At 42.3% G+C, this 23,711-nt stretch overlaps 1 protein-coding gene across 1 annotated transcript in view; it reads right to left on the bottom strand.

The window, feature by feature from the left end:
• Window positions 1-23,711, bottom strand: part of kirrel3b (kirre like nephrin family adhesion molecule 3b) — a 57,540-nt gene that overhangs the window by 15,588 nt on the left and 18,241 nt on the right. The window contains exons 4-8 of the mRNA XM_071917409.2: window positions 17,429-17,579; window positions 8,175-8,280; window positions 1,941-2,089; window positions 1,618-1,745; window positions 860-986 (exon numbers count right to left, since the gene is read on the bottom strand). Of these exons, the coding sequence (XP_071773510.1) occupies window positions 860-986; window positions 1,618-1,745; window positions 1,941-2,089; window positions 8,175-8,280; window positions 17,429-17,579 (661 nt within the window). The remainder of the gene's footprint in view (window positions 1-859; window positions 987-1,617; window positions 1,746-1,940; window positions 2,090-8,174; window positions 8,281-17,428; window positions 17,580-23,711) is intronic.

The following is a 23,711-nucleotide window of genomic DNA, read 5'->3' as shown; positions in this document are numbered from 1 at the left end:
TGAAACACTGCCAGCGATCCAGTCAACAACATCTTGCCAACATCTTAAAACCCTCGCTCAATTTCTTGTTTTGGCCCAGGTTGCTTTCAGATGGACATGGGGAGAAAAGACTCTCTAAGAGACATGTAAATCCCACAACCAAGAGCCTCTGCCACACCGAAGCACGCTCTGTGAATATCAAGCACTGATAATGAAGTCATTTGTTTGAGAGTTGCCAGGTCTCCCACCAAGGCTCGTATTCATTAGTCAGTCACTGCCTCAGAAAAGGCAGCTTCCCCGCGACTCCTGCAGAATATAATCAGCATTTAAGTACATTTCCTCTGTTTATAAAATGCGCAACCATATCTTGAAAAGAGAGCACAGTCGGTCTCTATATTTATTGCTTTATATATAAGACTCCACAATGATGACACTTGATGAAACAGTTCTGTTTTATCACATTACCTTTGTCATGAAAATTCATTTGCATGGTTATGCTACGTGTCACATCCTTGGGCTGTGTGTGTGTGATGGCTGCTGTTTTATTTCTATACTTGTCTAAGCAAATTAACCTTGGCTCCAAAATAGTGATTTACTGAAGAAAAGACTGGTGAACAGAAATTAAACGGTAGAGCTTAATCTGTTGGAAGTTCCACAGATTGAAGGTTGATTTATATTTTTCATTCCTTTTGTAAACCACCGAGGAAGCAGAATACAGACTGCAGTGACAAATTGTTTTCTTCTTGGCGGCAGTGACCCCAGACCTCAAGATTCACACTTGTGTGTGTACGCGTATGTGTGTGTATGTATTTGATAACTGTGTGTGTGTGCATCTGTGGCAGTTTGTGTGCAGACATATCAATAATGTCTTATAGCCTACCATTGACAGTGAGTGAAACCTCCTTCTCCCCGGCCCCGACTCGCGGGACCACAGCACGGCAAACATATTTCCCAGCATCCTCCTGTCTCACCGCTTTCAGCGTCAGGATGTTCTCATTGCTCAGAACCTGCAGCAAAAAAGTAAAGTCAAAGATCACCAAATGAGCAATGACAGCAAAGGCACCTTCACATTTGAGACAGCAACAAGGCAGCTCTGCGGGAAAAAAAAAAGCAAGGCAGCACATGGACCGTTTAATGCCTTAAAGGGCACCTCTCCTCAATTATTAAAATCCAATTTAGGGGCTGAGCTCAGTGGAGTAAGGGGGTTGGCTTTGCCCTTTGACGTTGACAAAGGGAAAGGTGGAATGAGTCTGCTTCTTGGATCAAACCAACGCATCTCAAGCCAAGTGTCAGAGAGCAGAGACGTAAACAGGCTGGGACTCCAACTGCCTCAAAATCTTAGGATTAACGGTCATTTCCAAACATCTGGTTTTAGCTATGAGGTCAGCTACCTACTCTAAATACTTCTTATAAGGCATGGAAGCCCAGAAAACATAGTATGCCATTGAATAGTAAATGTTGCATATAGCTGGCACCATCTTTATCCATACCATCCTTCCCTGTATATTATACAGTGGATCAAAGTCCAGATCATAGGCTTTATCAGAGAAATACAGCTTTGAATTTATTGTAAACCATTGAATGTACCAGACACTGAAACAAAGGTCAAAAGCAATGGATATCAGTGTAAAAGCTCACCACTCCTGAGCCCCTCTTCATCCAGACTATGGTAAGGGAGGGGTTTCCTGTCCAGGCACAGTTGAACACAGCGTCAGATCCCAGGTCCACCTGTAAGGACTGGGGCTCCGCAGCCATGCGAGGACCAACTGTTGAAATAAACACAATCAAACTGGTCACAATTCATCCATAATCAGGCATAAACTGTGGTGGCACCAACACTTGGAGCTCAGTATCAAAATTTAAGACACAGCAAAAAATCTATAATGATGCACCATCACGTCATTGGCATTACTGAACAGCACTATGAAAAGGCATACAGAATTGCCTAAGGAGCCACTCACAGTAGACGTCGACATTGCGGCTGATGTTGGTGCTGCCGAGGGGGTTGGTGACCTCACAGGACACGGGCTCTGTAAAAAAGGAGTGGTCCACAATCACCTCATAGGTGTCTCCGGAGACCTCCTTGATTATGCTTCCTCCTTTGGCCCACCTGATGAGAACAGTAGAAGGGAGAGAGACAGACAGATGGAAAAATGAAGGGAAAGGGAAGAGGCATTAAGGCAGGTTTTCACCCCTCCTTGTGTCAATAGCGTTCTTTTGTGTGAATAAATCATCATTCTGGGGCAGGTTTCTGTGCTGGCTTCAGCATATTTTTGTGGCAGCCCTCCATGCTGTGACAAGCTCCCTGGCGACTCAGAGCAGACAGCACGTTCCTCATTACGCCAAGCAGAGAGCACAGCGCAGAGTGCCAGCTAAGAAAAACAAATCACAAAATGACAAATGGGTAGCTCCCCCACCTTTGAAGACGTCGGTTGACACATACTGTATTGCAGACAACAGCTGACGTTAATAAATTGACACGGGATCACATAAAGAACATCTGTTTGTGTTTGTGAACGATGGCTTCTGTGATGGGGATACAGACACTCCCTACGTGTTTAGGTAACACTTTTATGATGTCACGGGCAGTGCCGTCTCGCTCTGCGTGGCGTGGACGGCTCTCCGCTGCTGCGAGAGACAAGGCCCATTTATAAAACCGGAGCCGAGGCATCTGCGGATGTCTCGGGTCTCTTTGGAAAATTTACATGGTGTTTTGGGACCTTCAATGCATCATGCATCTAAACGCTGCCACCTTCCACAATAGAGACGTGGCTGCATGCTGATGTGGTGAATGAAAACAATGACAACAGAACCGGTGCCTGTCTCCATTTTCTATTCCTGCCAGTACTGAGAGCAGTTTTCACGGGATAGGGAACTCATTTGTTTCCCATGACTAAGCTGGCCCCATGCTTGACTGAAATGCTATCATTTAAATGAGAACAGATTACCTCATTCAATCAGTAAGTGAAGTGAAGCAGAATTCTAATTGGGCTTCACAGGCTTTTTTGCATGTTTTTCTTTTTTTTTTCCCCCGGCAGCAGACTTTTCCAAAGTTGTGTTCTTCTTACTGTGTGACAAGGATGCAGTTGAGAGCGCAGCGACACCTGTGTTGCCAAAAATATTGAAATTAGGGCAGACGGGTGTTTTTGGCCCGTTTAGCCTCTTATATAACTGATCCAATAGTAGTATTCTAGCGTAGGGCATACTCGTGTTTGTGTGTGTGTGTGTGTGTGTGTGTGTGTGGGCAAGTAACTATATATCAGATGCATACTCTGTTGGGGAGTCTAGGGAGAGAATCTATATGCAGTTTATACATCCACAACCTAATTCTTCGAGCAGCTACTCAAGTATCCCTTAAGTATCGGCACAGGGAAAAGAAAAGCAAGTGTGTATGCTATGTTTTGAATGAAAGATTGCGATAATCACTATGGTAATGATGATGATGATGATTGTTGATGTTCATCGCATCACTCAACCAGTGTGTCTACGAATATGAAGAAGAATGGTTGAAGATGTCTCTGTTGCTGTTTCTGAAGATGATGACAATGCTGATGATGACGATGATGACGATGACGATGATGATGATGATGATGATGATGGCAATGACAATGTTGATGACAATGATGATGATGGCGATAATAAAAAATGATGATGATGATAATTACGCTCATCACAATTGAGATGATCATGATGATGGGAACGATGATGATGATGCCAATGACGACAATGATGTTGATGCCGATGATAATGACGATGAAAATTATGCTGATGACGATTGAGATGATCACGATGATGACAACGATGATGATGACAATGATGACGATGACAACAACGATAACTGACCACAATTGCACATATTCTCTGTATTTCGCTGTCTGTATGCAGCGTGGTTTGCACATAGGTTTTACTAGCTGATACCGCAGGAGCCGTAATGAGGTAAGCACAGATGTTCGGGCAGCAGGTTGCTCCCAAATGGAGGTTGAGGCTGCCAGGATTGGGAGGCCTAGACAGCGTTAGAGGGAGCGGAGACAGAATGCCGTCTTCTGCAGGGAGTATGGGAGCACTGTTGGTGTGCTGGCCGCTGTCCAAGACTCATGTCTAAACATAGCTGGCCCAGGGTAACACAAACACCTGCATTCCCATTGGGAGGTTAGAGGGGCCAGTGCATGCTTACTCAATAGCTGACTCACTTTACACTGGTTTATCCTATTCAGGGATTTAGCTCAGACAAAGGGGTGTGAATCAGGTGCACTTGAGTGTTTGCGTGCGTTTTTATGTGTACAATATGTGCATGTGTGTACGCTGACGCTGTTATAATACAGATAAACAAGTCTGCCATTAATGAAAACAGAGGATGATGGAGGTATGGAAGGGAAAGAGAATTTACTATTTGCTGAACAGTGACAATTCAATTAAATTAAATAGGTATCTATGCCATCAGCATAGTAAATCAAGCCGCACAATTGTCAGCATGGTTAAGCACACTAGAGTGCAGTTCTATTCTCCCCTTATATGCATATTCATAATGATGACTGTCAAAATACCAGTGGAATATAAAAAAAAAAACCCCTACGATCTTGTAATAACATGCTGTCGTTTTGACATGGACATCAAATTGTGATCTGTCGCTACAGAAAGAAACAAATGAAAACACAACAGAGATGGTTGCTGCTTTGACACAATGTGACAAGAGGCCTAATATTGGAAAGAGAAAAACATAATGTTATATGTATTTTCTTCAGATACATCGTGAAAAGCATTCATTTTTTTGACATGGGGCTGAAGATGTGCAACGGAGGCTGTCACTTCGGTGTCTTTTTGTTCAAAGAAAAGGGGAGTGCCGTGTTCGTGTAGCATTACACCTGTGGCATTAAACATAAAGAGCACACTAGTCAAAACCAAATCACCAGTTCACCACCAACTGCCGGTGTAGCAAGTGACATGAATTTAATTTGCTGTATTAAAACACTTCCCTTTATTTGTATTATTTTTTACAGGGGCAGTAAAACACTTTATTGTTAACGCATGATTTTCTCTCTCGCACTTTAAATATTTGTGGCTGCGGCTCATGGCGGGATGCACTGGGAGGCATAAAGAGAGTTCCGCTTTTCGTGTCCAAAAACGGAATGACGGAGAGTGGCACGGCTGCACAATTCATTAGCTTTACCTCCGAGATGCGTAAAAAGAAGGGAGAGGGTTGAGATGGTAGAGTCAGACAAACAAAAAGACAACAAACAATCCGGCACCAACAACAACATCGGAAATATTTAAGTGCGGAGCGGATTGGGATGTTGTTTGCTGCGGTGCCATGTAAAAGAGCTGGTTTTGTTGTCGCTTGGTGCATGGTTGAACGTGCAGACAAGGGACCTGATTTGCCTTGTTTGTTATTCTCCCCTTTCTCTCGCATCTCTCTGGTGAGCTCTTGTTTGGATCCGGGAGAAGCCTTTGCGTCTTCATCAGCGGGGTGTTTGTGCGTGATTGTGATGTACGCCGGTCACCCCTCCCACCATTATCAACAGGTAATGAAGACGTTCAGAAGCCCTCCTCTTTCCCTCTCAGAAGGCGTTGATTCACGCAGCACACTTGAGTGCTGACTGAAACGCATGCCCATTACTCTCACTTCATTCCCGCTTTCAACAGCATATTAACTTTTCAGCACTTTCTTCCTCTCTTCCACCAACCCCCCCACCCCTCCTCTCCTCCGCCTCCACACCACGTCCTCTCCGATTCCCTGACTTCTTCTCTCTTTACTCTCCCCTTGAGCTTTAAGTGAGCTGGCTCAGGTTCAGGTATCTGTAGAAACATATCTTATTTCCATTTGCCCCTTTAAAGTCGGATTTATTGCACCGGAGTGGCAATCACAGGGGGTTGTGGGCGGTAGAAAGCGCCATGCTTGTGACTGGTGCCCCCGCTATCTTGGGTCTGTGTCTCAAGTGTCCATCCAATTGGAGGATGGCAGAGTGGCGCGGTGCACGCCGGGGATGGATGGCACTCCGGGGGTTGGCAAAGAGGCCATCCGTCTAAGAACTACTCTGTCCTTGTGCCGTATCTGATCTGTGCTAGACAGAGTGTATTAGTGCTGAATAACGGCCCCATACTGCTCGACCGGCTCCCTGCTCTCCTCTGCGATATTTGTCTCCAGAGGGAGGAGGTTAGGGGGAGAGGGTGGTGGTGGTGGTGGTGGGTGGGGGGGTCTCCCTAGCCGAAGCCTCCCAGGCAGCCATGATGAGGCCCCGGAGCTCCAGTGATGCATGGGAGCCCCGAGCAAAATAAATGCTTGAATAAATATCAAATAAATCAAAATTGGAAAAAATAAGAAACTGGGGAATTGGTTAAGAGCATAGTCTTGTAGTATCAAAAGTCATTTCTCCATTACTCTGTCTTCTAAGTATTTGGATATGATCGAATCCGACAGTGGGCTGTGTCAATGACGGAAGGCCAGAAGAGAAGGAGAGAGAAGAGGAAGAAATAAAAAAATATGGAGAGTAGGAAAGTGGCTGTTTTTAGCCACTTTTAGCCTCCGCCTCCTACCTTATTCTATTCTGTAGTTTGTCAAACCAAAGGGAAAAGTCATCTCAGCTGCCATTGCTTCTTAGCTCTCGATACCCAGGGGAGTTGTCTGATTCTAGCATTGATCCAGTCTCATAACAATAGCGGCGAAATCCCATTGCGAGTGCAATAGAAGACCTGCCTTTGGTGTGCACCTACACAATCAAATACAAACCTTGTTTTCCACAATATCATAACCCCCCCCCCCCCCCACCTTTTCTTTTTCAAAAGGGCAGAATCCATCAAAAAAGCAACATCTCTGTTTTGCCACCTGTGAGTGTGTTGTACATCCATTTCATTTCCCAGAACCATTACAAGATTCAGAGCTGGCCAATTCCCTTTGTTATCGATTTCATTCCACTTATACTTCGCTCAGTTTTTAAAACCTCCCACACAGAAAACCATCTCTTGACAAATCACTTCGGCATTGCACTTCTCCGAGGCCACGCAAAGATTTTATGAGAATAATTAATACTCATTTTGCTGTTTTATCACAATGCCCTCAGCTAGTAAAGGGGAAAAAAATATTTAATTTAATTATTTTTAAATGTCTAAAATGTCAAGTGTAGCCAAGCACTTGTCCACATATTGGCTACTGAGAAATTTACATGGAAATCAAGAAAACATACAAACTTCATCGGTGTTTCGGCTGACATGCGGGTAAGTATGACAACATTTTCATTTTTAGGTGAACCATTCCTTTAAATTCAAACTCACGCACTTGCAATCAAGCAACATTTCTAGCACAATGCAGTACAACACACACTTCAACCCCCTGTGAAGCCGCTGGGGGAAAACCTGGCTTATTACACTTTGGAACAACCTGATTTCAGCACAGCTGTAACCTTGGAAATATGATGTGCACGCCATGCGATGAGGTTCATCGCATGTTGTGCACATCCTATTTCCAGCTTTCCTCCTACACAATGATGGACATCTAATGTTCAAGGGAGACAATACGACAACAAAGCAAACAGCTAGGCAACAAATCATTGTATTCCTTTGCTGCAGCCCACTGGAACATGACATTGGCATCCCGAATTAATTTTGCGAGATGTATTTTCATTAAATTTTTCAGTGTGGCTCTCAGTGACAGTGTTTCATTGTTTTGTTTTTTTTTCCTTCTTCTTTGCATTTCAAAGTGTGGGCAGATATAATGGTGTCATGGCATCATAAAAGGTGTCTGGCAATGATTAATGCTATCAATAATGAAGTGCCACATTTGACTTAATGTGAAAATGTATTATCCACAAGCAGCATCCATCAGAGAAGACCTTTGTATATCATTTGAAGTTAATTCCAACATTTCTTTTTTCTTTTCTTTTTTGTTTCTTTTACATTGCAGGGCAGCTCATGATGGATTATGCCAGAAAACCCACACAAATATTTGTTATAACATCTCAATCAAACAACACAAAACGGTTCTCCAGAGACAGAGTGGGGGAGAGAGAGAGAGAGAGAGAGAGAGAGAGAGAGAGAGAGAGAGAGAGAGAGAGAGAGAGAGATAAAGAAATGGAAAGAGTGGGGAAATGGATGGATGGATAGATGGACCAACTGTCAGGCAAATGGATGGATATGGTCATTTTTAGCATATTCCAGAGATAAATATTCCTGAAATATCCCTAAATCTCTGCTCATGATCTCACCTGTAGAGTGTGACCGGAGGGTTGGCCTTTGCGGAGCAGTGGAATTTCACAAGGCTGCCCTCCAGAATAGGCTGAGGCTCCACTGACAGATTGACAAGCGGAAGATCTGAAACGCATAGACACACAAAGACAACCAGTTACAGTACAGGCAGCCTCCTCAAACGCCGCGTAGTGAGCTGTAAACCCGAGACCAGTACTCTGTTGTTGACATTTTCTTGGACTGAATAAGTCTCAAGAGAGAAAAAAAACATTGCACATTTTGCAGGGGAGACAAAAAAGAAACCTTATAAATAGTTTAGAAATCATGTGACCTCAAATGAAAAAGATATACACACACACACACACACACACACACACAATATAGTCCCACTTTTTCTCAGGGGGCCTACATTTGCAATTTGTTTTTTCTTGTGACCCAAAACTGGCACTGATTTGGCAGCCTCCTATGTAGATCTACCATACGTGAGTAAATCTAGTCCATTTAAAACCACTAGCTCAAAGTCTTTTATTCAGCTTATCTTACAATGCATTGGCAGCACTTACAAAGGTTTAAACAACATACTCATTAGCTTTTCCTCCAGAATAATAGGCAATTACTCCTGAATAATTTGAGGATCCATTTTAGTCTTCCTGCCACTTCCTCCACACCCAGTTGCTGAATAACAACGGAGTATGTGTATATTTCACAGGTGTGGGAGAGAAGATGCTACCTCACTGTTGTTTCCTCATATATTCATTAGCAACATTCAAAGGCAAGAACACGGCAAATCAAAGGGAAACTTGACTTGATAATGAGTTTTTCAGTAATTGGCAATTTGCAAACAGTGAATAGCCTACAATGCAATCCATTACAATTAAAATAATAAACAACCACAGTGATAGATACAATTAAACCAATTCCTAAAATAACAAGCACACAGATTATGCAAATTTAACAAACAACTTAATTTATCCTAATTGACAAAGGTGGAATGCTTTTTGAAGATACATTTTAATTCCCATATCAACCCTGTCCCTTGAGAAACAAACAGTTTTACCTACTGTATTATTTACCCCTCAGACTCAAAGAATGAATTTCAAGTAGGTGAAGCTATTTGTCAGGGCTGCTAGCTTTGAAAGGAATGCTAAATATATTTAGTTGAGGCTTCAAATGCAGCAAGGCAAGTCAAAAGCAGACCTGTGTCCAATATTAGTTGGAAATAATCTTTTGTTTGTTTTTGTGTATCTTCTAATCTGTATGGAGCAGCAGATGGGTGGAGTATATCTCATCAGGACAATTCAGACAGTCTCCGGTGAGTTATCGATCAAGGAAAACATCTGGGACTCACTGCATTCTCCTGCTGAATGTTCCAACCATCATCTAAGTAGTCTAAAACAAACCCGAATGATCAAAAGTTAGTCAGAAGAAAGTGGAAGCACACATTGAAGTCTGCCATTGTGTGAATGCTAGTTATTTTACCAATTTGAATAGAAAAATATATATATATTTCTTGTTGGAAATCCTCACCACTGTTGCAAAGTGAGATACTCACTTTTCAAAATTAACAGTTGCAAATCTGTGCTGTCATAAAAGCAAATTATCCTCTCAAATGATTCAAAATGAACTTCAGTTTAGCCCTCCCAGTGGCAACAAACAGAGCTCTTCATCTGAAACACCTCTTAGTTATGTCTTAATTTGCCCAAACCTGTCAATGAGGATCCATTAGATCAGGCCATGTGTGATTTCTGAGTGCATCAATAAAACTTGGCTAATTAAAAATACATTTTGACTGACATTGTTGCAGAGGATGTTGTTTCCATTGATCTGTGACCTGCTGCCTACAGAAACAGAGCAAAAGATGCTTCTACTGGGAAAAAAAAAAAAAAAAAAAAGATTTAACATTACAAAGCCTAGGGACGCCTTAATAGGTAACAATTTTCTGAGACTGCTTCGGAGACTCAAACAGTATAATCACATTTCTGCCATTGCCTATGCTATTTGTGGCACCAGTGGCACACTGGTAATGTAGCAGGGATAGAAGTAGATTTGTCATGAGGAGAAGGAGCTGGATCTGGGTTTGATGTAGGTCCAGCAATCTGTTTGAAAGGTGTACTCACTCTATGTGCTCTGTGTTCAATAATACTAATGTGGTAATCAGGGACTGTGTTTGGATGTGGTTGTGGGCACGCGGATCCACAGAGAACTACAGAGGCGCACCAACACTGCTGTTATGCAGCCAAACAACATTGTGTATAGTTATGGAGAGTAGTTCTGTGTGTGTGTGGGCATGAAGTGGAGGAAAACTGCTTTTTACCCTGTGGCTGTGCAGATGCTCTGGGCTGGCTCAGCTGCCACAAAGCCCCAGAGAGGGGGTGGTCCAGGTGCCATATTCCTCTACACACACACACACACACCTCATCTTCCCCATCAGCACAGTTTTTTTTTTTTTTTTTTTCTTTCTTTCAGAAGAGAGCCCCCCATCCCCACCAGCCACTCTCCCACCTTCAAATCCACAAGCCCCACCTGTGCCAGGTCTTCCTGTGCCAGTAAAGAAAACAACAACGTGGTAGATGCTGGAAGACTCAAGGCCACAATGAACCAGCGGGTCTCTCCAGCTAGAGAGCAGCCAGGAGTGTGTGTGTGTGTGTGTGCGTGTGTGTGTGTGTGTGTGTGCACATGCTTGTCTGCGTGGCTGTGCCTGCATGTGTATAGGCACATGTTGGAGGGAGCGTTTGTGCTTATGGAAGTGCACGTGGGTGTGTGTCATAACAAAGACCAAGCTCCAAGCTGTGAGCAGCAGTGTGAGGTAGGTGTTTTTAGCCCTGGCCATGGTTAATTTGGTGGACAAAAAGGTGGGCAGAAGGGACCTCAGGGGCAAAATGACAGATGTGCCAGTGGTGGAGGTGGTAATAAAAATCCACCGAGAAGCTGGAGAGGGAGGAGAGAGACAGAGATGAGAGAGAGAGAGAGAGGGGGAGAGAGAGAGAGAGAGAGAGAGAGAGAGAGAGAGAGAGAGAGAGAGAGAGAGAAAGAGAGAGAGAGAGAGAGAGATCTGGAGGTGGTGGCGCTGGTAATAGACGCAGTAATGTGGAAGTTAATTCGCAGGCCCTTCTGCCAAAAGCGCTCCTCTACTGTACTTTTCAGCCATGCCAAACTTCTTCCTCTTGTGGAGCTGCCAAGAGACTTCTAAGGACACCAATGCTCATTACTGTCAATTCTACTACTAATTAGGGTTCTTTTAGGATGATCGAGGTGTAACAACTGACCCTCCCGAAAAGAGACCTCAGTGCCTCCCTCCCCGCAGGACAGTAGTGGCATGATGACTTAACATCCTTTTCGAAGTCAGATGAGCAATTTGCTGCATAGATCCAACTCCCTGGAGTACCGCAAGCAAAGAGGGTCAGGGGAGCAACAGCTGTCAAAAGTCTGCCAACAGGGGCTCTGGGAGTGGATCAGGGACTGTCACTTATCTAACCTTCAACCCTTCAGAGATGACAGATATCTACTTAATAAAGAAGTCTGTTTGTCGCTTTGATGTATAAATGCATGAGTTGCTGAGCGAACCCATTTGAGGCGACGTGCGACAGCACATCAATATGCAGGCCTATTAATTCCTCTGATTCGTCAAGAGAGTGGTAGCAAGGGAGGCAGAAGGGGGAGGGATGGATGGATAGAGGGAAGGGGGGGATAGCGGGATTGATGGAGGCTCTGGTGAAAACAACAGGATGAATGGAGGGGGGGGTGTTATAGCTGGCCGACAGCTTTTGATCGGTTAGTTCAAAGTGTAGACCAGATGGTGTTTTTGGAACAATCCTCCAACTTCTTTCTGTTTCCTGGAGATAGTGCCAACATAAATTGCTTTTTTTCCCCCTTTCTTAAAGCTCAATTTCCAATCTCTCCGGGTCATTGTAGACAGCTGTTCTCCAGTAGGACCAGCCTCAAACTCTAGGAGCGGCGGCTGCCTCTGAAAGATGGGGAAGCTGTTTGTGGGCCATCAGCATGCGGCTTGTAGCCTTAGCAATATGGGCACACTGTCGTCTGGTTGGCTGAGTGGATTACTTGAGGGAGGCACAGAGGGACAGACAACCTCAGGTGCAACATCTTGATTATGAGATATTCAACCATGGAGTGCACAAAATGTACTCCGTCAATTCAATGCAGGCAGATGTTTTGCTGATCATACTGCAGGTTGTGGTATGGAGGGCTTTATTCCTCACAGAACACCTGTGATCGTCTAAATGTGTTCAAGAGCATCAAAGTTTTATGCAAGATAATCACAGGATAGTAGTCAAAGCTTAGTTTAGAGCATCTTGTGTGTGATCTGTAGAGCACCTGTCTTCACACAGCCAAACATAGAACATCACATGAGATAATTCTTCATCACAGCGTCATTAAACCTTTATCTGGGGTACACAAAATGTTAAGCCCTTTATTTCTTTTCCCACTCCCCCCCTTTCCCTTTCTCTCTCACTTCCCAGTTCTCTCTCAGATGAATTTGCCATTATCTGCTTGATTAAGCAAGAAGAGCATGTAGCTGAGCCAGCTACCAAAAACAAATCCTCCCCAATTGCACATCTGCATGTTCTTTATTAATTAGTCTCAACAAATGGCATTCATTTTCCCCCCACATGGCTCAGCTTGTTTGCAATGCAAACACATGAGGAACCTTCGCTCCTCTCGTCCCCTGTGCTCTCATTTTCCCCATGCGTGTGTGAAAGGATGTTACTAATGTGGGGCAAAGCTACGCAGACGTGCAGCTGGACTGGGAATATGTGAAGTTGTGTGATGAGTGGGGAAACAGCGGGACATGCAACTATGGCATGAGAATCATATTTCTCTGCAGCGGTTTCATGTTGGGATGTTTACTCTGCTTAAAAGTCCAAAGGGCATAATGTAAGTTAAGTCCAAAGTCATGCTGCTGGAGAACACAACATCAGGAGGTAGGCATCCCCCTGCTATCAAATAATTACAGTCAGCTAATGGACTGGTTTGGACAACTGAAGTCAGCAGTCTATCCAGGGTTCTGAATCACCTCTGTTGGCTTTAAATCCCTCTCATTTTGGCAACACCACCAGTACATGCTGTATTTAGATGCTAATTTGTCTAACCCCAGGTCAGATAACTCTGTATGAACTTCTGTGGGGATGAAAATGCTGAGGTGGATGTAAATCATGAGCATTAAAGTGATGATAAAGGAAAATACTGTTGTGAAATGCATTGGATTTTGGACTGGTTTAAGCTGTAAAGCAATGTGCCGGGTAATATTTAGATTACTCTCATTTGGACTGCCCTGAGGATGAGGCTGAGCTGCTAAGCTCATAGGTGAGTGGAATAAGGAATGTTACAAAGGGCATTAAGTCTGGGAACATTTTAATTACTTTTGTTGCCACTGACATTATCTCACTAAACCACTAGACCACGGTCAATTTGATAACTCTGAGTAGAAAAAGACTCATCAAAAAGAAATGTGAATTAATAATGTTGATACTGGGACATACACAAAAGGAGATGTGCAATAGACAATATATACATAGGTGTGCACATTTAGATGCCCAATGAACATCATCTCACATTTTGACAACAACTAGCTGCTGATGAAAATTCAAATTTCAGTCTTTGGGGAAAAATGTCAGATTAAATTCATAATCTGTGGATTTTTGAGGCAATATAACGCAATCACATTACTAGACTACTAGATTTGAACAATCCAGTGGATAACAGCACATTACAATGAATAAATTGAAGCAGGTATTCATTAAATCGCCACACATACACACATGGAGTGTCTGATTCTCAGTCAAATGTCTGCAAAGGCCAATCACCCCGGTCTATTATCTTCTGTCTTCTACTCAAATCTATCAGGTCAGACCCAGCAGTGCCCAATAGAGATCCAGAGGCACTTTCATGTCAGCAAAGAAATAATGCATCTCAAACAGAGCTTGGAAGGACAGAAGTGGTTCTATAGTTCAGCACAGCCTCAATGGCTTATACTGTATCCAGCTCTCAACTGGGTCCTTCTTGGACTAATAGCAGCCATTCACCAGAGCCTTAGAGACTGCCATTGATCCCTTCATCTTTGTAACTAGACCAAGGCACATTGTGCCACCACTTTATAAAACACCTGAGACCAAAGCATGCAAAGGCAAAGGGAATGGACATGTACTATATGTATAAAAACTACAATGTATGTTATTGAAGGGCTTTCATGTTGTCTGGGCTGCACAGCAATTCCATACTTGCCAACCGTGTGAATCCAGAAATTAAAAGATTCAAAGACCTTATTGCCTGCATTCTGGTGACTTTTTCTGAATAAAATAACGATGAAAATATAGTATAAAACCTGCATCTGCATCTTTTAACTTCTTGTAAAAAGTTATTTTATTTAAATTTAAATTACATTTCACTATTTACACTTTTGCAATTTAATTTTGGCTCCAACCACTGAACAGATAACGTAACCATAGAGACTACATTTTTGTTTTGTAATTGTAATTTTGTTGTAATTTGAAATTTCATCAAAATATGGGAGAAAATCAGGAGAAATGACACCAGGGTAAGAGCAACTCTACTATTATATTGGCCAGTCATTCCTGGATCTTGTGTGGGGCTATGAGGACAATGGGATATTGGGTTGAGGAAGGTTTAAAGGAAAGTGCCATCTTCAGACACTCTTCCACTGAGTTTTGTGATGAACCGCTTTCCACTTTCCCCCAACCTAACAAAAACACACTACCAAATAATGCAATGGACCCAGGAATGCAGGGTACATTTCCTATAGCTGTTTTTTTAACAGTGTTAAAGTGTTTTAGGGTGGATTTTTCCTTTAAGTGCCCTTTTGAAGGAGGCATGGTTGTACACAATATCCGCTTAAATGCTTAGCCATGCACTGGCTAGCAAGTTGGGATAAGAGGGACAAGGATGGAAAAGCTATTTGAGACAATTTGACTCTCTTTCTCTCTCCCTCCCTCTGTCTCAACCATATCTCTCTGTGTGCTTTTACATGCGCATGCATCCATTAATTCCTCTCTGTCATCTGTGTGTGTGTGTGTGTGTGTGTGTGTGTGTGTGTGTGTGTGGGGGGGGGTGCGTGTTGTCCTGTGCAAGCATGCGGTCCTTTGTGGCCGTCTCCGAGTCTGTCTGTGGTGTGTCCAGTGGGGAGATCTGATCTGGCTGACACTCTACCGCTCAGCTCATTACAGTATGTGTGCCCCTCTTCTGTATGACAACAGCTGCTTCTCATCAATATTTACCACTGCGTTGTCCTTCCACACTGCCCCCTGTGGAGGAGTAACCGCACAGGCCAGACCTCTGTGGTGGCTGGTCCTGCCAGAGAGGGAGGGGAACCTATCTCTGCTGCCGTCCACCTTGCCAGCGCTCCATCATTTATTTATTCAACACCTGTTTTGCTTGTAACAATAGGGACCGAGAGCAGCGTGGCTGGGTACTACTCTCCGTTCACCTCCTTTACAATTCACAGCGCATTCACATTCAAGTGGCTTCCAGACTTCCAACCACTCAACACTCCATACTCACAGTGGTATTATCACAATGAATGTGATTTTATTACTCCATCAAACTATCGGGTACAAATAGATTTGTGCGTGAGTAATCACAGGCAACTCAATACTGCACACTTTAATTTAGATTACTGTATTGTCAATTTACACAAGGCAATTGAAATTACACACACACAGCCCCCAACATATATGCGTGTGTTCAGCGAGCTCAGAGCACAGGGTCACCTGCAGCGCAGCGCCACTGGAGCAGTTTGGTGTTCAGCGCTGTGCTCAAGGGGCAGAGATGGTGTGTGTGCATCTGCATTAAAGCTTATATTTTGGTATTCTCTATTTAAAACGAGATAGCTGCTGGATATGAGTGTTTCATATCCTACTGCTGAGGCAAGAACCTTGTAATTAAATTAGTCAGCATTGGAAGTTATCAAATTGATACCCAGCGCGAATAAATCAAAGTTCAATTACCGTACGTTTCATTTCTGGAGCAGCTTAATTAGGAGGTGGGTCTTAGCACCGAAGTCTGTGCTGAGCGGATGCACTTTACCTGTCAAGGCTGAGGACGGGGGTGGAGAGCAACTGGGAGGGGGGAGGGGGGGGCTAAAAAGTTGGCACATGGAGTGGGGCACAATTTGAAATCTCAACAATTCGTTTCTACTGTCACTCATTCTGATCTCTCGCACACTGTGAAAAATGTTTTCGGGAGCTTTAATTGTATAAAGAGCACATTTCGGAATGCTAATTAGAGATCCACTACACTCATTTTTCTGGGTTAAATCGTACATTCCGAAGTGAGGATGATGCTATGATAGTGAGCATCCATCACAGATGCATCATTATACGCGGTGGCAAACCATTTTACATGTGGGCAGACTTCCCTCTCTGACTGCTTGACAAAAAATGATGGGGACAAACTGCAAGGGTTGCAAACACCAACATCTGTTAATCATTTTTACACCCGTGCCTGAGTTAGCCCGATCGTGCCGGGCCCGCTCTTGCCGTGCTTGCCTCGTGTGGTGTACATAATGAAAAGAATGGAGCCGTCAGTCATAATGGCTCTCTAAATAGCATTTTCTGCTTTATTAGTCATACTTAATGGTGTTGAAGGGGGCTGTGAGTGATGCAAAATCCCTTTGTTCAGAGCCCCTCTTTTACTGTGAACGGTTCTTGATCGAAAAAAGATTCCCTGACAATTGAGGCTCAATGTGTTTTACACGCTGGGCTTACTTTGCCTATTTTGGAGGGGAATTGTGCATGCTCTCATCAAAAAGATTGATGGCGCAGGCGAGGAAATAAAAGAGGTGGGGATAGTGTGCATAGTGCCACGGCAGAGAGGTAGTTGGACCAAAAAGAAAATCCCATTCATTTTAGATGGACGGCTCCTTTGATATTTTATCATAGGGAACAAAAAAAAGTGATGCATCACCCATCCATCCATCCACCCACATGGTATGAAAGCAAAATGGAAACCAATTATAAATATCCATCAGAGCTTAAAATGAATCCTAGATGTTTACAGAGCGTTAGTCACGTATGCCTGTCTGACAGTTTCAGGCCTCTACATGTGGAAAGTACCTCAAATGAGTGAGTGATAGTGGTGAGAAGTGGAATATTCTTCATCTGCACTGATCACTAACTGAGGAACAGTGGGAAACTATAACAGGTAAACAAAATAATTCACCTGAGACGGAGATGGGGGAGATAGACACAGGGAGAAAGCCATAAAGAGAGGAGAGGCAGAGATGAAGAAGTGGTATACTTACGTTGGATGTCGATTGTGACGCTGGTCTCCTTGCCATTGGGGACTGCCTTGTTGGAGGCCTTACAGATGATCTGCTGGCCTGTCTCGATGTTGGAAGGCGATAGGTAGAGAGTGCTCACCGTGCTTTCTCTCCTGCCATCCCGAAGCAAGGTCTGCAAAGAATAAAAGATTGAACGAGTAAAGCCGAAAGTAACAGTTGTGACTGATTTACGGGCTCTCTAGTATCTAATATCAGATCAGGGGGCAAACACGGAAAGAGAAAACATTTTACACATTTTGTATAGTGCTTGCAACTCTCTGTCTGTGCATCAATTGTTAGTTCTAAAGGAACAATCAGTTTTGTTGCACAAAATGACCATAATATATCAGCGGGAGTTTTGTGTTGTTGATCACTCCACTGTTACCTCAATGGCTGGTGAGATTTCAAACTTTCTAAACAAGCAGTCCAGTTCATCCTCTCTGTTTTGGTGGAAATGCTCCACACCCCCAGGCACTTCAATATACGCCCAAGCTCCACCCCCTTATACCCCCCTTGCTTTCAGAACTTCTTTCAGTTTAATTTGCACAACCATGGAAAAACGTACAGCCACCAAACGATTGGATATGCAAGACACCTAAAAAGCTTCCTTCTAAAGCCAAAAAGGCCAATTACAAAGCTCGCTGTAAAACCTGAGTGAACACCAGTGCAGCATTGGCCTAACATTTGTTGGGCAGTAAGCCACCTATGATGTAGCTAACATTAGCCACACAAGCTAGCTAGCTAACCTTTCTTGTTGATGCAACATAGAAAATGTTAGCTTGCCACAGATTGCTGCGCATAAATAAATATCTATCTAGCAATATGCTAGCTAGATATACAGCCTGTTGCTAGTGGCTAAAGGGTTAGCTACAGCTTGAGCTGCTAAACCTTTGGTTAGCCAATAGCATGGCATCGCTATTGATTCCATCTTTTACTTAACTTGCTCTGTGAGATGTTCTAAACATTTAGGCTATAACAGTTTGCAATGGGATGTTACCTCTTCACTTGACATTTCTGAACCTACTAGTCAATAAACAGAATGTCACAGTTTGACTTGTTTTGAATTTATGAGTCAAACTCTTGTGAATACATGTGAATACTGTACACTCAAAATGTATGTGGTCAAATAAATACTGGAATGCACCTTCAAATCAGAATTCTAAACATTTAAAATTTTTCCATACAAACAGAGACAGAAGGTGGAATGAAGATTTCACCAGACACTTTCGTGGTGAAGGTGTCAAATTGCGAAAACAGCAGCAAATTCATGCATATACACACCGTGTCCCTTGGGGAGCCAGAGACAAACCCCTGGAACACTCTTGCCTGTAGTTTTGCTCCAAGGCTGATTGATATGAGAAAAAAAAAAAAAAAAAAAAAGTAGAAATATGTTTTTTGAGCCTCTTTTGTGTGTCTGGAGAGCTGTGCTCCAGTGCATGGCTTGTCATACCCCACAAAGGAAATCAATCTTCTTTTCAGTGCTCATCCTCTGAGCCCTACATTGTGGGAGCCATCTGGAATCGCTCGGTAGAGCAGTAGCTCTCACTCTCCCTCAGACGCTCAGGGGAGGGCTCTGGGAGTCTATGCTAACCAGTGCGGGACAGCGCAAAGTCACTGACTAGAACAAATTGGCTGGGCAACAGGGCACAGTGTGGTCAACCACAAAGTCAAGATGCATTTGCCTGCCACCTCTTTAAAGGAGGCTCACTGCTGCACTGTGTTTTTGACTGTAATGTTAAGGAAGAAAGGAACAGCAACAGTAAAACACATCAAATATTTTCTCAACATGGAAACAGAAGGAGTGTAGGTGTATATTCAGTTGACCAGCGGCGGCTCACAGGAGCTTTGCTTTACTGCACTGGTACCTTTGGATTAGCCTCACAAACAGATGGGTTGCTTCATGGATAATATTTTCTTTGCTTGGATTCTCACTGTATAAGAAGTAAAAATATTAACAAATATAAAGTTTGTGTTGAAACCAATGCATTTTTATCTTCTAAAATACTACAGCATTTCCATCTAGATTCAAATATAAAAGAAGCATTCTATAGTTAATTGTAATCTATACTGAAGATTTCCATGCCATCTCTTTAAATTTGCTAACACAGATACTCTTGGGATATTTGTAAATGTTTGATTTTTGGGGTTATGAAAGGTTATTTATGAAACCTAGCCAGTTACCTTGCATTACAATAACTTCACAAAGTTCAAGAAAGCTAACCAGCATATTTTAGCTGCCATAATCACTAATAATTAATCATTAGTGGTGTGAAACTGCAGCTTATTGACAATGTACAGACTAATAGCAGTAATTATCTCCTCATTTCTCTACTTTAATACAAGGGTTCTTTTATTTCAATATAAAATTGTAATGTAACCATGTGCCATCCTTCTCACCTACGCATGCCACATTCTGAATAATATAATTAAAATGTCAAAGAACTTGTCATTATATAGGAGTGCCAAGACATTTAAACAGAAATCTTTGCCTTTCTTATCTTACTGCTTTTCTGCTCAAGTACCTCTTAGGTGGCATGTCACATTCAAAAATATATCTGTATATTGGAATGGTGATAAGACTAATTTAATTAGGCTATATAATACTACATTATAAAACATGTTACAGTATAAGGACATTGTAGATATATTCCATGTTTCTGTGAAGTCCATTTGTATGTGAAGAACCATGTGATGAGATTCATAGTGAGTCTTGGCGCTCACCTCTAAAGCAGAACGCATTAGCTGTCAGACGTGGGATGTGTCAATGTAATATCCTTTCTGACACAATCAGGATTGTTTCCCTCATCGCTCTGGACCTGTCTGAAGTCATTAATCTTAGAGGGGGTTAGCTGGCTGCTGCATTGAATTCAACACCGTGCCACATTACAAATTGATAAATTTTCATATCACTGCCTGGAGCATGTGAGGAGAATACTTTTGCCTATGCTAAGAGAGGAATGGCAAGAGTAACAAGGTTGAAACGGGAGGGCTGCTTTTCCAGGTATGAGATCAGGGGAGGCTCCCTGCTGAGAAACCATGAGTGGACCTTCAGACCACACAGTGAGGGCTACTTAAGAGTTTTAAAGAGAGCAAACAATAAGAAGAATCATTCTTATTAAATTCAGATAGTAGTCACAATTTGTGAGTCGATCCTAAATGATCCTGGATTAACCTAAAGTGCATGCTTAGTTGGCAGCGTTTAACACTGATGTTTGAGTTGCAAGTAATTTTTCTATTTCAACTGTGATAAATCAGTGGTGCCTTTACCAAAGTGCAGCTTTAAGGGCCTATTGTCTGACAAACCTCTTGTGGTATTCATGCAAATGTAAGATACAATCTTGAATTTGTTTCACCTTTTAATTTTGTGTATATTCACATATGTTCTTGAAGATGGAAAAGTTAAATTTTTGTAACATTCTTAACTTATAATAATTCAAAATGTACAACTGTTTTAGTCCAATTTGACAAATATTAGAAATGCAAACAAACTTTTACAGCTAAATACATGTCTCACATACTGTCAGTCTAATTTCAGACTGAAAAAAATGTCTTCAGTCCAATAAATCACTCTGTAAACAAAGTCAGCGGTGAGGCGATGTCTTAATGACTCAAATCTATGCTTGAGATGTAATATTTGGTATCACTGGACACTTGAAGGCTTGTTTTTTTAAATGAATTCTGTTGTGGCCTTATTGTAATGCCATATACGAGTCTCTGATTTACCTTTAATACGTGAAGTGTCTTGGTATGGTTTGAATGACCATGGAAAACATGTAAGAGGCACTTGTTAACCATCTTTTACTTCATTTAGGCTTGCTAATCACTGGAAACAGAGAAAATAAATAGGAAATAAAGTTTGAAATGAATATGACCTGCTGAGACCTGGCAGGCATGCAGGGAAAGTCGTGATTTGGGTTAGTGATAGGGAATGTAGAGGAATGAAGCCTCCAAGGGGTGACTTTGAATTTACCAACAAAGCAAAACCTAATCATTTATGTCATTAATATTCTGCTGATCATCCAACAAGCCTTTGATATGCCCAAATATCAAATGTGTCTCTGGGTTACATTCAGTCAGCCATTTTTAATTCTGGACCACACAAGGGCACATTTACTAAAATAGTTAATAGATATTAATTTCACTCAAAAAACAAGAAATCGCTTCAACATTGTACTATCTACTGCTGCAAAAGTGAAAATACACTTTTTTCTGGTCACTGAGGTTAAATAGATTTCTTTTGATTAACTTAGCTCAACTACAGACCTCCAATTAAGATCATTTCTAAAGTTCTCCAAAGCAATAAATTGAAGTGATCTTCAATTCTGATCATACCCTTAATTTTAATGCAGAATAACTGTGAGGTTAATTAGCTTGACAAAATCTTTTTTAGATCTATTGAAACAGGCGCAATGAATAATATTAGTGTTGAAAATAAAGGGCGCTTTGATTTAATATGCTACTCAACTACTGGGAACACTACACCTGTCTCCCACACAGGAACAAAAAAAAAAATTGACATGCCTAATATGCACTCAAAATGTAATTAGTTATTTTATTCAGAAGTATTTTCCCCACCCCCATCACTTGGTGAGCATTACTATTAAAATGAAATTGCTCTAATTACACAGAAAACTTTGTCACGATGAAGGTTGGGAGAAAAATAATTAAATTGAGAGGCAGATAAAGCAACAGCTTTGAACATTTGTGGGGAAGTGGGGTGTAAAATAGGAGGATGAACCTTATCTGTGGATGGGAAGAAGATAAACTGAAATTTATCTTCTGAAGTTTAGGTGTGTTATACATTTGAATGTTTCCCGATGCTGTTGCTCTGCTGAAAATGATATCCGTTAGCAGAATGGGCTTCATTTCAACTTTATGGGCACAAAATTGCCCTTATACCCGGCCTTAAAATGCACATTATTTTTAATGCAAAACTGATTTCTAAGAGGCTATACAATAAAGAGCATCTACTTGCAGTAACAACAGCTAATAAAAATTTTCACATTTTTTGATTATTATTTTTTTAACCTTCTAACATTGCCCAATCTTCCCCAAAAATATGTTGCACACTGAGGATAAAGCCTTTCAGGGATGGGAAAATATCATGTTTTTGAAATGATTTGCTCTACCATTCCTGTGCAAAAGTATCTTACTGTGAATGTTCACAACTCCAAACCACAGTTCAGACCTGCAAGCTGCACAGTCCTTGGTGGCACTGAGCAGCTCCACTGGAGCAGCTGTGGGTTGAGCGTTTGAGGGGAAAAAAAGCATCACTTATTCATTTCCCCTGCCCACATTTTCACATTCTCACTAGTCTTGGGATTTGAACCATCCACCTTGTTAATTCTTTGGGTTACCACTGCCATGATATACCATACTTCAACTCTAAATCAAGAGACTAAAACAAGTCTTTTTGCTGAATCTAACCATACAGATCCACTTTAACCACTGGTTAAATAGCTTATAATAGGTCAGGTAGAGATGAGATTGTGGAGGCCTTTGCTGAGAATTAGATGTGGGTCAGAGCTATCATCAAATATGACACCATCAGGAAGCCCATTGCTCCGACTCCCCCACCACATCTGCTCACATTAGTCCTCTTCGTTTGTGGGGTGTGAGAGGACCATCAGAGCAGATGATTATGCTTACAAAATGTCCCTCCGCCCCTCTTCAGACCCAAAAAGAGTCATCTTCTTTTAATCGAACCCATTGCTTTTTAATGGTAGGCAATCGAGATAAGAGGGGAGAGGGACGTCGTCGGGCTCAGCGCAGGCATGTGCCATCCATCAGCCAGCTCCAGCACAGAATATCCTTATATCTGCCTTCACTCCAGAGAGGAAGTGAAGGCAGGAAGCACATTCTCCGCCCACCATTAGCGCGCGGCACCTCCGGCAATCACTTTATTCAAATCGGCTTGGTGCCGTATCCCAGCCCAATCAATGGCATTTATCTGCTCTTTGAAAAAAGCCGATAATGGGATGAGACAGCGTAGGGAGTGAGGGAAAGCGGGGGAGGTGTTAGTACTCTAAAGTGCCTGGTCTCTTTATGTCCCTTGTTTAAATGGAAATAGAACATGGCGGTGTTGATTGCATGATTAGCCTGCAGGGTTAATGTCACTCAAGAGTCTGTGGGGTCAGATGACCATGACACCAGACTGGTGTGAACAGTGGCTATTGTGTACCGTGGCAACAAAAGCGGGAACATGATCTGTCATTGACTATCAAATTGTGCCAAAAAAAAAAAAAAAGGTTCAGACAGATTCCCA

Source organism: Centroberyx gerrardi, chromosome 6 (genome assembly GCF_048128805.1).
Source record: "Centroberyx gerrardi isolate f3 chromosome 6, fCenGer3.hap1.cur.20231027, whole genome shotgun sequence".
NCBI lineage: Eukaryota > Metazoa > Chordata > Actinopteri > Beryciformes > Berycidae > Centroberyx > Centroberyx gerrardi.
Note: the sequence above shows the minus strand (reverse complement) of the source record. Positions and strands in the feature narration are given on the sequence as shown.